We start from the raw sequence: 17,585 nt of genomic DNA, 5'->3' as shown, positions 1-17,585 counted from the left end.
ATTCTTCCGTCATAGAATAATAGGCCAAAAATAATGATAATTGCAGACATATATTGGATAAGGTAATAATTATTATCATATTCATACATCAATTATACATGGTTTGCTAGTACAATATATTATGGGAGCAATTATAAGATTGCGTCTAACAAACCTATCATATTGAAACATAACTTCAAATGACTCGAAGACACATGATATATCATTATTAGTATGTATCAGTCTTGGATGGATCATCATGACATAGCCAAATATTGCTGGCATGTCCATCCTCTTCGTTTCTATGGCAAAGCAGGCATAATTTGTATCCATTTGTTTGCTGCTGCATTACGAGTTTTTGACATCATAACTATCTCAATGTCAACCAAGTCGGCTCTTTCACAACCCTTTCTAGGAGACAACCAGCTTTATTTTTTGTTAGTTGTGATCCAAAATGTTTCCAGTGGAATGCATAAATCTTCTTTCCATAATCACATCTTGTAACTCTGATTTACTCAATTTGGATATTAGCTAAATTTGTCCTCAGTTAACCTTTGGAAGTCATTGCAAATATGAGCAGATGAATATTAGACATCATTTGACAAGGAAGAACAAATCAATGCAAATGTCACTTCATCAACAAAAATTGGATTTGTGAAGATATGTGCTCATACTGAGGCCGCAGAAACACAAGGATGATCCTAAGAAATGATTACAAGTTGCATTTCATCGAGATGAAACAAAACTTATCTTGGCAAATCAATTACCTTCGTCACTTATTGGAAAAAAAAAAAAAAAAAAGGATGTTCGATCTGACTTGATGACAAGAAATGCAACAGAAACATCTGTAGATTTATCGAAGTTCTTGACAAAATAATAGCTAAGAATTATCAGCTATGACCTGAGGGATGTAAAAACTGCTTAAAATTAATTTGCCGCCAGTTCTGTCAGATCTCATCGCTTTGGTTCACCCATTGACTTGCCCTCAAAGAACTCACTTAGCATTCGCTCGAGATCTTCTGGAGTGTATCTAATGTACTTCAGTGGGTTCTTACCATTCTCAACCAACGGCCTGACAGATGAAAATGCAAATCTAAGAACCACAATAGAACAAAGAAGTGGAAGAGTAGAAATTTTAAGGGTAAAAGCAAAGTTTTTCACAGTACATAATGAAAAATGAATTTCCAGCATGTGTCTATGATAAATCTCAAACTAAGACTCCAACCAAACTTTAATTATCTCAGCACTTCACTAGTTCTACAGCAACAATTTTTTCCAGCATATAGATTGTTCCTTGAGGCTTTTTAAGCCTATCCTAATGCTTAAATCAACATGTCCAAATTGGATTCTGAATATCTTGCAAGAAAGAGCTAAAGATACAGATAGAGTTATTGACATGAGAAATAGTAGAAATTGATTACTTAAAAATAGAATATTATGGGTTCAATGAAGCATACCCAAAACGTTTGATGTATGATCTATAAGCTGGTAATAAAACTTCAGCAATTGCAAGTCTCAGATACTCGCGCAGCTCCTGATCAGGTACTGTCCATTGAGACTGTCTTTGATGAAGCTCCTCAAACTGTACGTTAAAGGACTTGAACCTACTATGAAAAAAGGGAAGTTTCATTTTGCATATTTATTATACACGAATATAGAATGAGAGCTTTGCATAGACCTCTCTTTTATTGATGCTCTGGAAACTCCACTGTTGTTGGCTCCTTCGCTTCCCAAGGCTGAACTGCTACCTGATGGAGTCAAACCTTGGATAGATAGTGTCTGCAAAATCTGGAGAATACACTAAATTAGTTCAAACTTGAGAAAAAGTAAAGCTAGCATGTGACAATGATATGTTGCACCACCAGGACAGTAAATAATCTAGTATATCTGCATTGTGGCTCATCATGTTACAGTATTTAATGACCTAGACAGAGAGGCCAATATCTACCTACATATATCAAGTCCAATAAGCAAGAGAAAGAAACAAGGTGGAGGAAATGTTATATAGCTAAATTCTCTGCATTCTCCAGGTCTTTTACATATTATACACTCTAATTTTATTTCCTTTCCCATAACATATTACTTTGTTTGAAAAATATTCATGGTAAGTTTATTCATCTATTTGTGTTTATCTCCTTATGCTGAATTAATTTTTCCAAAGTGATTGACTATTTAATTTGAATAAAATATATAACCACATAAGCTTTAGCATTATAAACTACCAACATTGAGAACATACACTAGGCATGATAATATAATATGAAGTGGAAGATAGTGTAATGATTTGTTCTATTGTTTCTTCACCTTCTGAATATGTTTATGTAGCCATTTCAGCACACAGAAAAACTCCATGTTGCCTGGCACAATCCAGTACAGGATCTCTACCTAAGGAAAAGGTAGATGAAATGGTATTTCTACTCTCCTTTACCTAAAAATTCTTATCTAGAATCTAATTACTTTTCCCTGAAAGAACTTTATAGCAGGGTGGCTTTATCAATAGCGTCAAAGGAAATGACATATAACAGGTCTTCCCATTGCCAAAACCTCAGACTCCCACTAATTCATCAACCTTGATCAAGGAACCCCTAAAATAAAAGGTACTATTGCAGGCAATATTGGCAGGGTTAGGTTAGTTTTATCCACCTCTTTTGTGTTTCCTACCTCTACCTGTTGATTTTCATTATTTCTTTTGCACTAGAACAATGTCATCACAGCACATTCCAATAGCAAATACAAATCTATTTGCCGACCAGCATATAAAGTGTCATGGATGCGTTCAAGTTGCTGTCTCTGTTTCTGTTCCATATCTAAAAACTTGAATTAGTTTGTACCGATCCTGTTAACATACATATGTATTTATTTAATTCAGATAAATCATCATGATGCATGAAATTGAGGGAGAGCCTTCTATCCTACCTGCCTTTTCTCTTTCTCTTTTTCTTGTAAGAAAAATAGAAGTCGATTCATGAGTGCGGGCACCAACAAACAAGCATTGACTAAACTAGCCAAAATCAACTGTTTTCAGATGGAATAAGCTAAACCTTACTGTTGTTTCTAACCAAATATGACAGATTTTCAGTGATAAGGCCAAGAACTGAAAGTCCAGAGAGCAGGACTGACCAACCTAGATCTGGATTTAATTGGTATCATCTTATCTAGCAAACTTAAATGTTATTAATGGTTAACTTCATCATGTTAACATACTTCTCTGTTTTTTCATATTTTATTTTGTATCACCTATTCATTTTTACTCATGAACTCAACATTGTGTTGTTGTGTTAATTATTCATGACTGTCTTATATCTTTGCCATCAACTTTTGGATGCTCATTTTATACAATTTTTGGATGTCTTACATCACAATATGATGTAAAAATTCTTTAGAAACTAGTATTAGCTCATACGTCAGAACAAAGACATGTTGTCTAACAAATAATATTATCTGAAATTCTGAATCATCTTTTGCCTATTCTGGAAAAACATATATTGTATCAATTTTATATTATTTGATACATCAGATGCAAACTTTTTTGTTCCAAAAAATGAGTTCCAACCATAGGAAATTAGAAAAAGTTATCATGTGCTTTTTCCATTATCTTACATAAGAATATCAAAGAAAGTTGGCAAGTTGTAGAATAATAGGAAATCAAAGTTTTAAATACATAGTATGTATTGGCTGGTTCTTATCGATGCAACCAAGTAGCAGCGTCAGAATATACAGTTTGATGCTGATACAGTACTGTTCATTTCTTTTTTTATTTTTTTATTAATGATACTAAGCAGTACATGTTGATGTACTGCCTAGTGTACATTACTAGTCTGCTGATAGGCTACTAAAACCATTATTGGACCAGTATTTAAAATGTTATAACAATCAATCAGCTAATTAAAAAATTGAGAAATGCAGCTAAGAACTACGTATAAACTGAAACAAACATGTAAACAAGAATAGTGTGATTAGCATGCTTTCAAACTATGGGATAGACCTTTGCCCAAGCAACCCTTTTGTACTGGTTTGCATTTTGCTGCACAATCCTTCGGTGTCTTTGTACCCAGTCATCACCCAATATATCCTTTGCTTCTGACCTGAAATCAGCAAAGTGACCTTGGTTTTTCTACTCCATGGCATGCTGTAATATCTGAACAAATATAATCTTCATACCTGCTTAGAGATCTCACCATATAGTGTATGTTGTTCATAAGAAATAGGTAAGTTAGAGCAGGATCTTTGTACTGCTTGGATTTGTTATCAAGATTACTCTGTAGAGCTTGCATAATCCGCATTGTTACAATTGCCAACTGAGACTCTGTTTTATCTCCAGTTACACATTCCTGAAAGAGTTGCTTCAATGTTGACTGATAGCTGGCAAAAGTTTAATGAATAGATCCATTAGAGAATATATGAATACATCAAGAGAAAAGGTAAAAATGGCAACTATATTCATAGACAGTTAAACAAAAATATTAGTAGAATGACCAGCTCAAGGGGCACATGTGTTTGATGCTAAGGAACTTGCATCAACTAAAAAGAATCAAAATTACCAATATGGATTTTGGTGCTAGTTCATATTTCATATACTAATTGGTTGGTAAGTGAATCTGGATTCAGAACTCACTCAAACAAAAATTTCACGTAGTTAATCACATAGCTAGTAAGAGGGTGGACAGTTCCATCAAGAACAGTTGTCTTTGTGGCATCCTTTTCAACTGCCTCTTCAAAGTCCCCAAAGGTTTCTTCAGCTGTCTGGGCTAAGCGCTTTGCCAAGCTCAATGTGGACTCTCTCATCTCAGAACAAGCTTTTCCTTCAAAAATTGTCTCAATCTGGCAAATTGTTAAATAATTCTATTGATATCATCTTCAAGATTCATAACTAAAATCATAAGTCGAAAAACCAAAAATTGAGGACATACATGCATGTATAGATGCAAAAGTGAGAGGGACTGGCTGTCTTTTGAGATGAAAAAGGTAGTGATTGAATGTTATTGATCCTATTACTATATCATTTAGAAACAATTAAACAAGTGCATAACAATAGTGGTGCAGTTTTCCATCAAATTACAAGTTGTAAAATAGTATGCCAAAGTTCAGCATGTAAAAGTTAAGCAATGAACCACTGACATGTTTTTACCTTTTTAAGACAACTTGTAACATTTGAATTTTGAAAGACATGAGAGTCTTGTGATGGACTGATGAATAACATAATCTTCCAAACATGTTAATCTACTCAGAGAAACTTTTTAGGCAGGCCATATTATCAGATGCACACCAAAATAAAGATGATTAAAATGTATTAGAGTCAAACTAACACGAGATTTGGGTTCTCTATACCTTTATTAGGGACTCGAAGAAGAATATTTTAGCATACCTCTACATGAAGTTCATGCAATACTTCATACATGTCTAGAAGCACAAATAGCTTCTCTGGCGATCGCTTACTTTTGGCTACAGCATCTCCAAAACTAAGTAGCACTGCCACACTACTTGCGGTTACTTCAGCAAAACATTGATCTTTATTAAGAGTAGTGCCATCAAAGACTTGATCACAAATTTTTCGTTCACCAGCAAATAGTAGTTTAACCTGTTGAATACAGAATCAAACTGATAGGAAATGAGTTATATCTACCATAACAAATCTTATGTAAATCCTTACTGCAATCCGCATATAGTGAATCCAATTCTGAATCTTGGTCTCTAAGGCCTCCCACTGCATTCTCTGCACATCGTCTTTATTGAGCTTCTCAACTCCCAATTTTCGGAGGCTCGATTCTAAAGTTGAAGCACGGGCATCCCTGGTTGACAAGAAACCATCCTCTTAAGATAAATGCCATATGAAAATGTTTAGAAACTATTGACATCAACCAGTGACATCATAGACATCCCTGTCTAGTTGAGACTGGAAACCATAATCTAATTGTTTTTACCTACACCAAAATGAACCTTACAAGCATTTGAACCAAAAAACACTAAATGGGAACTAATAGACAAGTGAAGAGCGAAAATCAATTTGAGGTTAGTAATAAGTGTCCACAAACAAATATGATTGCAGACACAAGGATGTTTTTATTAAACCAACCATAAGTATATCAGCAAGCGTTAGATACATGACTTATATCTTCTCATATGCTGGTCAATGGAGAAGTTTATGAGGAACAGAATCTTTTACCGGAACTAAGCTGAACTGTTGGAATTATTCATACATGTTTGAATTGAATTGAAAAAGTTGGACTATATATATATTAGGTTTGGCCTATTGCCTAGAAACCTTTTTGAGTTGAATTAATGTCTAACCTAATGTATGTTAACCTTGATCAATTTGATCCAGACTCATAATTATTCATTTCTGACATGGTATTGGAGCCATGTTAATGAAAATTTGAATGAGTCAAAAAAGAAAAAAAAAGTTAAGCCAAATAAACTTGATAGCCAAGGTCAAGCTCATTTCTGACATGGCATTAGAGTTATGTAGACAAAGATTTGAATGAGCCAAAAATGAAAAGGAAAATTTAAGCCAAAATGTGCTTGAAAGCCAAGGTCAAGCCATCATTAATCAATTGAAGAAGAAATCACATTGCGACAGGTTAATACAGGTGAGTGAATCACATTACACAAATATTTATGTATGTGAGATATGAACTAAGATTGAATCCTAGACAATCAATGCCATACATGAATAAGGAAAGATTTTGGAAATATTCATATGTGAGATGAAAAGAGATGGGATAGTCCCACATCACTAAGGATTGATTGAGTCAAATTGCATATATTGACCCGTAACATAAAAGCTTAAGCTTTTTGGTTAAAATGATGTTTTACCTGATGTATGTTAACCTTGATCAATGAATAGTCAACTTATATCCATCGTTATTTGAATTCAAACAAGAACGACTATAGTATTATTCAGCAAGCAATCTCAGGGTAAAAACTGTCCGCCAATCCCTTTAGCTTAGCATCTAAAGCACAGCTCCAAAAGTCTTCAGCATGAAGAGAGGATGAAATCATTTCCCTTTCTTAGAGCAAAGCTATGACTAATGAGCAATTTACAATATAATACATATTAAATTTCCACAGAGGATTTATTATAACACTTTAAGATCAAATCATCAAGTTATTCACATCAGTGACAAGTTTTTGAATCAAGGCACTACATCTTTAAATATGAACTGAAATAATAGCTGACTACAGTGGAAGATCTCTGGAAAAAAAAATTGGCCATATTGAATATAAGACTTCTGCAACTATCTGTTTTTCTTCCAGTATTTCAAAATCCAAATATGTAATTAGAGAAACTTCTAGTTATTGCTTATTATGTTTTCAGAAAATATGATATATAGATTAAGTGGTATGTGTTGTAGTTCTACTTGGTCTGAAATTTTCTGCAAGAAACTTTATGAATTTGAATTTGGCTTAAGGCCCACTTAGAAGAAGTAAAGTCACTTCATAATCTCATAACAACATTGTTTGAGATATCAGGACATTATGCTAAAAATAAAAACTATGGCCTCTTTTTATCAATCTAAAAGTATAGAAACATTTCCACATATAGCATAGGCATATAACATTTTCAATCTTTTGAGGGACCATGGCCCTCTCTAGGCCCATAAAGGTCCAATCTTGGCTAACTGTTTAGAAAATGTGAGGAAACTGGAGAGCAAGTACTTTGAGCTTGTGTGGTCATTGTAACTTCATCTTTTGCATACTTACAAGTTACAACCCCAAAGTGACGGACCCTGATATGAGAGAATAGGTCCACACAATTGGCCTCTGCTTGCTCTGCTTTCCGCCGTCCAATTGATAGAGACCTTCTGATGCTTTTTGGTGAGTGGAAATAGGTTCTCTCATCATAAACTCTAAGATCAGGAAAACCTAAGTCCATTTTGATGTTGGTTGGAGCAATCCTCTTAGTAAGTGACTATCATTAAAATTATTCGAGGTACAAAAATAAAGAGTATTGTAATAATTTTAGGCCACCTTTCAAGAAATAATATGGAAAAGCTGAAACTGAGCAAAGTAAGCAAGAACATATAATGACCTATTTGTGTCCTTAATATGCCAACTTATTAAAAACACATCCATCATTTGGGTTGTAATACTTAGTGTCATCATTAGTGGCATGAAGGAATTGACAAATAGAAATTTGGACCATTGCTAAAAGAGAATACCATATGCATGCATTAGGAATGCATGTCCAATAAATATGCAAGTAAGTACTAGGTTTTAAAGATAATCTGATCATGATCTGAAATCGTATCTGCTCTTTTAAACTATGAAATGATGAGCTATGTCAATCTAATGCCCATGAATTGGTTGCTACATTTGAAATTTTGGTCCAAATCAGTGGATTCAGATCCATCCAGTGCAGGTAAATTGATCTTGCAAGGAGCAGTCTGTATCAACCATCCTGAGGTGGTTTACCATCATTTATGCCAATCTCAGTATCGTAGTATAAACAATGAGACTACAGAGACCTTCACTGTTGAATTTCACATCTTTGTAGTATGAACTGTCCTTCTTGGACTTTGCTTTTCGTATATGACTTCAAATATGAAACATGTAGCAGCATATGGAGCACCTGTGACCAGACAAGAAACTGTATTTTCATTGATGGGGATCAACTTTGACCACAGGTTATCTGCTATAGTACTTTTCCTATTGACATAATATTTATTATTTATTTATATTTTGATTTATTGGGTGAGATCATGCTCCAAACATGTTTGTGGTTTTATAATGCTCCTACCTGTAACCTTTTCTTTTTAATTTTCTGGTTACAGATTTTTGGGTGAAAACACTAATTCTACAATGCCAATGCCAATCAGATCTTACCTAATCCTAGTCCCATATCCATGGTCATATCAAAATAAATCTTGAACCTTCAAAGTTTGAACCTTGATATCAATTAAGAAAAAGCTATTGGTCTATTAGTTGCCCACTTCTGGATTTCGACTTCCTCTGGTGCTCCAAATTTATTGTCCTGCGTAGCCCTTTTACAGTAGTCCTTTGTTTTTCTTTTTATTTTACAGTAAATAACTAGAGGGGAAGTCCCAACAATTTTTTGATATGTAAGCTTTTTTTCAACATAACCAGTAGATGAGGCATTCTTCAAATATATTGCCAAATTCATCTTTTAGAATTTTTTGTGTACATAGTTGATCACAAGATGTGCCACAGAAAATGCCTTGTCATACTTTTAATTAATATGCATTTCGTTATTGTTCATAACCACAATACTGATGCAACCACAGATGTACAGCCATAACATAGTTGGCTAGACCCCAAAGCATGTCTTGATGAAAAAATACAACTATAATCCAAGAATATTCCTTTTATAATTTCCATACATCAATTGATACCAGACTAGATGAACAATTAGTTAGGAGCATGACTACTTTTGGAAAAAATATATATATTCCGTGATTAATTGTACCTGTAAATCTTTGAACACTGTTGCTGGTGTCCAGCTTGAACCAATTGATTTGCTAAGTCATGCAACAAGGGAAGAACCCTTGGAGGAATCAGAGTTGGTGTCTTGTATACAGCAGCCTCCAAGCTTCTGGCTTGATGCTCAGGCTTACCACCATCAGCTTGGTGCCCAGACGTCTCTGAGTGTGGTTGCAAGGATTTAGGAAGACAGTCAAATAAGCGGTCGGGCTCAATTGGTTTACTGAAATCAAACAGTGGGAAAGACTCAATGAACAAAGATAAACCTTTAAATGTAGGCCAGATGGACAATTGAATTGTCCACTATGCAAATCTTTAAATATTAATTACAAAATATTGATATTTATTCCGAAACATCAATTTAACATCCCAATGAAGCATATCGGGACAGAAAAAACTCTTTCCAACAAGCAAAGTGAGTGATTTGAAGAGATTACATCTGTGTAGGCTGGTATTTAGTCCAGTAAACTGCAGTGGTCTTTTTGCTTTTGAGAAAAAATTAAAGAAAATCTAATGATGTACAGAGGAGGGTAAAACAGAATAACTCAAAATGTTAGCCATGGTTCCCATGTTGAAGTAAAATGGATATGTTGCATTCTATGTGCTCAAGTTTAGGCCTATCTTGCATGCTGTACTTGAGTTTAGGCCTCTCACAAATTATATACATAATCTTGTTACAACTACTATTTTAAATAATATCAATATCCAGTAATTGTTATAATATTGCAGTGCTGAATTTGTTTTTCCATATTATATGTTAAAAATCTTGAGTTTGGTCATATGTGTGGCTACAAATGACTAGTCATATTATTGTGATGCCATAAATGAGCTACTAGAGACCATAATGTCTAAATTTTAGACTGTAAAACCATAACGTCTAAATGTTGTTTTAGACCCCAAAACCATATTGGCTAATAGGAGAAAATAAGACTATTTCAGTTTGCATTTGTTAGATGGCATCAGTACCTTTTCCTATGATTCCCACTCCTTATTAGTTGTGGTGTTCAAAGATTCTCTGCTATCTTCCTCCACAATATCTTCTAAAATCAAGCTCACAAGGGGATCCTAGGGAGTTTTCTATGCTAGGCTCTCAGATGTGAATTCTAGTATGTATCTTCATGAACGTAACATCCATCTCACCAAATGTTCATCCAACAGGTTTCATATATTCTTCTTTCATTCCCTATTCTTCAAAGTTTTGGCTATTAACAAGCACAATGCATTGATAATCTCACAAATTACTTCTTCAATTTGTCATTAATGCACCATTAATTTTTCATTTAAAAATTGAACAGCGGAAAAGATAAAATCAATATAACATCTGGCAGGTAGCTTTACAAATCCTGAAGCAGTTTAGTTATGAGCATCTCTTCATGATTCCATCCAGTACAACTACTACCAAAAGATTCTTTCCAATTGTACCTTTCTGACAATTTACAGGCTTGAGGCTGTAAAGCAAAACAGATGTTTCCATATTCTAAGGCCCATAGAAGGTACAAGAAAAATAGATAGCCAAAATTGCATTTCAAAGTTGGTAGCCAAGAAGTCCTTACTTCTAGAAAGGCCTACCTTGACATATTTAACAGTCAAAGTTTTACATTTTAGCTCAACTAGCTCACTTGAGGATCCTAGGGAGTCTTCTATGCTAGGCTCTCAGATGTGAATTCTAGTATGTATCTTCATGAATGTAACATCCATCTCACCAAATGTTCGTACAATAGGTTTCATATATATTCTTCTTTCATTCCTCAATGGACTATTCTTCAAAGTTTTGGCTATTAACAAGCACAATGCATTGATAATCTCACAAATGACTTCTTCAATTTGTCATGAATGCACCATTAATTTTTCATTTAAAAATTGAACAGCCGAAAAGATAAAATCAATATAACATGTAGCAGGTAGCTTTACAAATCCTGAAGCAGTTTAGTTATGAGCATCTCTTCATGATTCCATCCCGGACAACTACTACCAAAAGATTCTTTCCAATTGTACCTTTCTGACAATTTACAGGCTTGAGGCTGTAAAGCAAAACAGGTGTTTCCATATTCTAAGGCCCATAGAAGGTACAAGAAAAATAGATAGCCAAAATTGCATTTCAAAGTTGGTAGCCAAGAAGTCCTTACTTCTAGAAAGGCCGACCTTGACAGATTTAACAGTCAAAGTTTTACATTTTAGCTCAACTAGCTCACTTGAGGATCCTAGGGAGTCTTCTATGCTAGGCTCTCAGATGTGAATTCTAGTATGTATCTTCATGAATGTAACATCCATCTCACCAAATGTTCGTACAATAGGTTTCATATATATTCTTCTTTCATTCCTCAATGGACTATTCTTCAAAGTTTTGGCTATTAACAAGCACAATGCATTGATAATCTCACAAATGACTTCTTCAATTTGTCATGAATGCACCATTAATTTTTCATTTAAAAATTGAACAGCGGAAAAGATAAAATCAATATAACACTAGGTAACTCTACAAATCCTAAAGCAGTTTAGTTATGAGCATCTCTTCATGATTCCATCCAGTACAACTACTACCAAAAGATTCTTTCCAATTGTAACTCTCTGACAATTTACAGGCTTGAGGCTGTAAAGCAAAACAGGTGTTTCCATATTCTAAGACCCATAGAAGGTACAAGGAAAACAATTAGCCAAAATTGCATTTGAAAGTTGGTAGCCAAGAAGTCCTTCTAGAAAGACCTACCTTGACAGATTTAACAGTCTATGTTTTACATTTTAACTGAACTTCCAGTGTTGATTTCCGGAAAACATATCAAGTTTTGTGATGAAGCAACAAATTAATTATTTAAATAAAATAATCTGCATTTTATATACTATAAGCAAAAGTCTTTGGGGGCCAAAAGTTTTATGAAACACCAAATAACATGCTTTCACATCGAACAACCAGGGACGTAGCCGGTTCTGTTCTTAGAACTTTGCATTTAAGAACTAGGACTTGTGGAGAAAATTTTGCAGACTACCTTATATATTGCAGCCATCTAATTTGATGGATGTACAATCAAAATCCAATCTGATATCATATTAGATATTTTTCTGACCATCTAAGCACAATAGGAAGACATTTTCACCCATCATCACAAATGGATAGAATAAGATATAAATAAAAAAGAATAATGGATGTTAAACTAATTGCTGCTTCACGAAAAATAGTTTTCAAGTATATGCAGACATCATGTAGAGAAAAAGAAAATATAGCCAAGAAGCCTAATCCAGGGGAGGAACCTGTAGGTTGCTAAGAGTTGTCTGAATTCCTCCTCCAGCTTCAGGATGGCCTTTGCTAGCAAGCTGTTTATGTGGTTCATCACTCCATCACAGCCCTTAAAGCTTTTATTTGAGCTAAAATGCTGGACGGTACTTTTCAACATATCAACTGCTTCTAGGTACCCTTCTAGATCCTCATGTGGTCCCCGTAATATTGTAGCCTCAGCCTTTACAAGCAACATAATATGGCAGCAACATGAATAGAAATGAAGAAAAAGGCGTATTCCAGATTTCTGATAACTAATATTCACCAAGCAAGTAACTCAGACAAATCCATTTGATTTCCTAGCAGAAGATTATATATCAATTAAATTACAGAAAGTATGATACAGAGAAAAAGAAACCTAGGCAATGATTCTCTAAATTTATCAAACTCAACCAATGAAAGATAATGTTATTCTAGATCACCACAAGAGAGGGACAACATTGAGAAACAAAAAGCAGATGTGAAGAAATTGGAGTTAAATAAACAGACAATAGGACTGAGAGAATCATTACATTCACCTCTACCTTTTTTATTACAAAAAGGAGATAGAAGCTCTCGAACTAGTGACAGGCCTGACAGCTCTTTTCCTATGTCAGCTAAATAAGCCTAATAAATTAGTTCTGTATAACTTACAGTGTCCAATGTATTTACCTTTAACAAACTTAACCACCTCACTAATTAACAGTCAATACAAAATCAACTAATGAACAAATAAGGTCAGACAGGTAGGTCAATCTTGGGACTGCCAACCTAATGGCTGTGTATAATGAATTTACTAGTAATAACAGGCATTTCACATTTCATATAGACCATAAACCTAAACTGTGTACTCACAAAATGTGAATGGAAAGCAAATTATCTCTAACCTATCTAGAATATATCATATTTTAGTTCCTTGATCAAAAGGTCAATGAATTAGGCCTTCTTGTGTGGAAAATCATGTGAATAGCTTACTTCAATTTGCTCAATAGAAGCTTATTCAAGGTTTGGCCTTTTTATATCTCATTCATTTTAACTTAGGAACACACCAATAAACTAAATTCTTTAGAACATACCATCAGATACATTTCATTCATATGATATTCCAATATGTAGATTCAGTTACCTTTAATAGATAAAACATTATCTAATGCATAATAGTTACTGACATTGTCATACTCTTAATACCAGTCAAACAATTGAAAGAACGCTTTCACAAAACGATGACCATGTACAATATTTGTTTTAGACAAGTAAGCCATTAATGAAAATCATACCTTATTTTAGTTTTCAAGGCTATTAAACTTGCCATAGCTTTTGCTAAACCACTGAAAACTTCACAGTCGTAGAAATACAAGTACTCTGCCATGACAATGTGGTCCCAACAAACACTCTTCTTACTTCAGCCTGTTGGTGTTTTTGTAACAATTATTGTTGTGAAATCTTGGAGGTTGCAATTCAGAAATGTCACTATTTCTTTATATATACATACATATATATATATATATGTATATACGTATAAGTATATATGTATGTATATATATATACACATATATATATATACACACACACACACACACACACACACACACACACACATATATATATAGTGGATATCCAAAATAAGCCTCTGGTTATAACAAATTTAAGGGATAAAATTGGATCTAAGTTTGCTCCTAATAAGCACATGTTGAAGGGGGATGATGTTTCTAGGGAAATCAAAATTTGAACACATTAGGAAATATGCATATAGAAAGAACAATTCATCAAAGACCTTTTCTGTTTTGGAAATGAGAAATGTACTCGTACATACAAACGCATTAGGAGCATGAAGAATGGTGACATTATGTAGCGTGCAAACCTGGCGTGAGAGATCAAACTGTGTCAGGATGACCTCAGTCGTCTTCAACGTCTTGTCGATGTTCTCATGAGCCATTCTAATGGCGTGCGTCTTAACCTGCGACACAGATTAAAAAATGACCCATGATGCCATTATCGAAAGTCATTAAACATTTTTAGGAGCTCAAAGTATCAAACTGAGCCAACAAGAAGAACGAATTGAAGCTGGAAACCATGCAAGGATCCCGAAATCAAGAAGTTTCAGGTACAATGGGGGGCAAGCAGAGGGAGGGAACCTGGGTGGGGCGCATGGCGGCCTCGAGTGCAGAGAGGCGGTGGTCGAAGGAACCGAGGATGGTCACCATGCTCTCCGTGTTGCTCTGGCTCTTCTGCAGCGATTCCCTCAGCAAGCTCGCCCTCCTCGAAAGCGTGTCGATCGCCTGGGGCACCGCCATTGCTCGATCTCGCTCTCCTCTTCTTCCTCGTTCTTCTTCTCTCTCCCCCACCCACCCCCCTCTTTCCGTTGTTGGCTCGTTGGCCGTTTGGTTGGTATGGCACCATCCATTTCGTCGGACTCTCTCTTTTATATATATGTCCTTCCCATATTACAAAATTACATACATTTTTATATAATTATAATTATAATGTCAAATCCATAATTTTAAGAGTATATATATATATATATATATATATATATATATATATATATATATATATATAATAAATTCTCACAATAAATCGTAAGTTTGAGAATTTCCGACTTAAAAATCCTCTTAGAATATTTTTAGTGTGTGAAAAGATTACTTTACCTTAACAAATTTAAAAAATTAAATTTTTTTGATATCGTTGCCACCTCCCCCCTTTCACCACTATTACACTTTCGTTGTTAGCTACGGAGTGATCACAAAGTTCTCTCATGCCCTATCTTCATTGACACGGTTTCCATTTATATAGTTCACCCTCCTCACAAGCTCCATTGCTAATTATGCCTATATCATAAGTCCAACAAGGTTCGATAGAAGCCATTGTTCTTTCATCGTTGAGTAGGTTTGACGGAGGGAGAGGGGGGCTGATGCAATAATGAAATAGAGCGAAAGAAGAAAGCCGATGAGGACAGAATAATCATTAAAAAAAAATTCTACAAATTTTTTTCAAACTTTAAACACTATCTAGAAAATTCACAAACTTAGAAGGTTTAGTCCCAGACTTCATTCATTCATTCATTCATCATCGTCATCATCATTAATTATATATATATATATATATATATATATCTATATATTCAACCCATGCGTGGCGTGTGGAACGGAACGGGAAAATGAAGGGTTGGAGTGAATGGCGTAATTGTCGGACGCACTTTGGCGTAGTCCACCGTGACAGAAGGAGAGAGAATCTGTCACGTATGAAAGACGTGGAAAAGGGGTGTCATGTATATCCAAACATGCAAGTAAAAGTAAATATAGGACGAATATTTAGAAAAAGGGTCTAAAAAATCTCCTCTTCTTTATGTTTGAACAGACAGACTCGTAGGATGAATGATACGCTTCTTGTTATGTGCTTTGTGAATAGAGTTATAATGTATTTTGATACTTTCATCAAAATATTGTGATTTTAATAAAAGATGTAAGTGATATACAAATCTTTTTTTTTTTTTTTTGGCATGTTCTTCTTTGAAACATATTTAAAAATCAATCAAAATAAGTAAATTAGTTAACACTGCATCTTCAGTTAATTATAATATTTTTTTATATATTTTTAAAATGTTTTTATAGAGATACTAAAAGTATTATAACTCTATTAAAAAACAGCATAACAGTGTGAATCGATTTATCCTATAGATTCATCCAATACAAACTATAATCTTTTTTTTGTTCGTCCTACTCACAGCTTTTTGGTACACCAAAAATATAGGGAATGGAAGAAAACAAAAAGGGAGATCAGTCGGAAAAAGTTCAAAAAAATTACTTGTCTCATATATATATATATATATATATATATACATATATATATATATACATATATATATATATATATATATATATATATATATATATATATATATATCATCTCTCATTCTCCGGTTTTTCATATTCTCCAAAGTAATTCTTTTAATTTAAAAAAAAATTAATATTAAAAATAATAATATCAAAAAATATAAATAATAACGACACATAAGCCATGGAGAGGGGTTGTTACTATTGAATGTTAATAATATTAGAATTCTAACATTTTTAAATATCTAAAATATCTTTCTATCAACATTATAAATAAAAAAAGGAATATTCTGAATTCAAAACTAGTTTAATTTATAAATTATTTATTAACTTAAACATAGGGCAAATCTTGGGAGAAGAGAAGGAAGTGCAAGTGCAAAATGCCATTTCCATAGTCGAAACCAGCTGATCTCAGGACAAGCAGTTCATCTTTCTATAACATGCACCGAGAAAAGACGGAAAAGAGATCCGGCCACCACCTCAGGCTGTTGCGAGCCGAAAGAGACGAGACGAGACGCTTGAAGGAGCATGTAGGGTAAGACGTCAAGCACATCCAGTTGGGATCACATCTTCCACATCTCAATATCAGGGAGACCGACTGTTTTCCCTCTCGTTGGCTAAGCAACGTGACTTTCTCGGACATCGACAACGTGTTCGATTAATTGTCAAGAGGGAAGAATGTATTGGTTGCCAGGTAAAAATCATCCAACGTCATCTGTTCGTTCATACTATGATCTACAGAAGAAGAAGAAGAAGAAGAAGAAGAAGATGAGAGACTTGTATGGCAATTCCCAATGGTTTCACATTTCCAAGTCACATATGCAAACAGGGGAAGGTGTACTTTTCCGATTTATATACCCTTTTTTTTTCCCATTATCTTTTAATCCGTGCTCGATGAATTATTTTTTTCAAAAAAAAATAATGTACATGATGAGGCTTAGAGTAGTCTATTGTGATTATTATTGCAAAGGCAAAATCTTCTCGTAACTTATTTTTATTATTTAATAAATTATAACACATATCTCACATTGAATGTTGGGACGTCTAAGATTAATTTGGGTTGATGGGTGTACTACTTTTAAATT

The 17,585-nt window shown here is 34.2% G+C and overlaps 1 protein-coding gene across 1 annotated transcript; it reads right to left on the bottom strand.

Moving 5' to 3' along the window:
- Positions 1 to 788: 788 nt before the first annotated feature.
- On the bottom strand, positions 789 to 15,006 carry LOC103971255 (exocyst complex component EXO70A1-like). The gene is made up of 12 exons (XM_009385236.3): positions 14,803 to 15,006; positions 14,529 to 14,624; positions 12,664 to 12,869; positions 9,404 to 9,640; positions 5,630 to 5,768; positions 5,345 to 5,557; positions 4,595 to 4,800; positions 4,141 to 4,341; positions 3,965 to 4,064; positions 1,658 to 1,767; positions 1,437 to 1,583; positions 789 to 1,051 (listed from the first exon to the last, which is right to left on the bottom strand). The coding sequence occupies exons 1-12, from the start codon at positions 14,959 to 14,961 to the stop codon at positions 934 to 936; spliced, it is 1,932 nt and encodes a 643-aa protein (XP_009383511.2). The 5' UTR covers positions 14,962 to 15,006; the 3' UTR covers positions 789 to 933.
- Positions 15,007 to 17,585: the final 2,579 nt, after the last annotated feature.

This window comes from Musa acuminata, chromosome BXJ2-11 (assembly GCF_036884655.1).
Source record: "Musa acuminata AAA Group cultivar baxijiao chromosome BXJ2-11, Cavendish_Baxijiao_AAA, whole genome shotgun sequence".
In the NCBI taxonomy this organism is placed as follows: Eukaryota; Viridiplantae; Streptophyta; class Magnoliopsida; order Zingiberales; family Musaceae; genus Musa; species Musa acuminata.
This window is presented reverse-complemented; position numbering and strand designations above follow the sequence as displayed.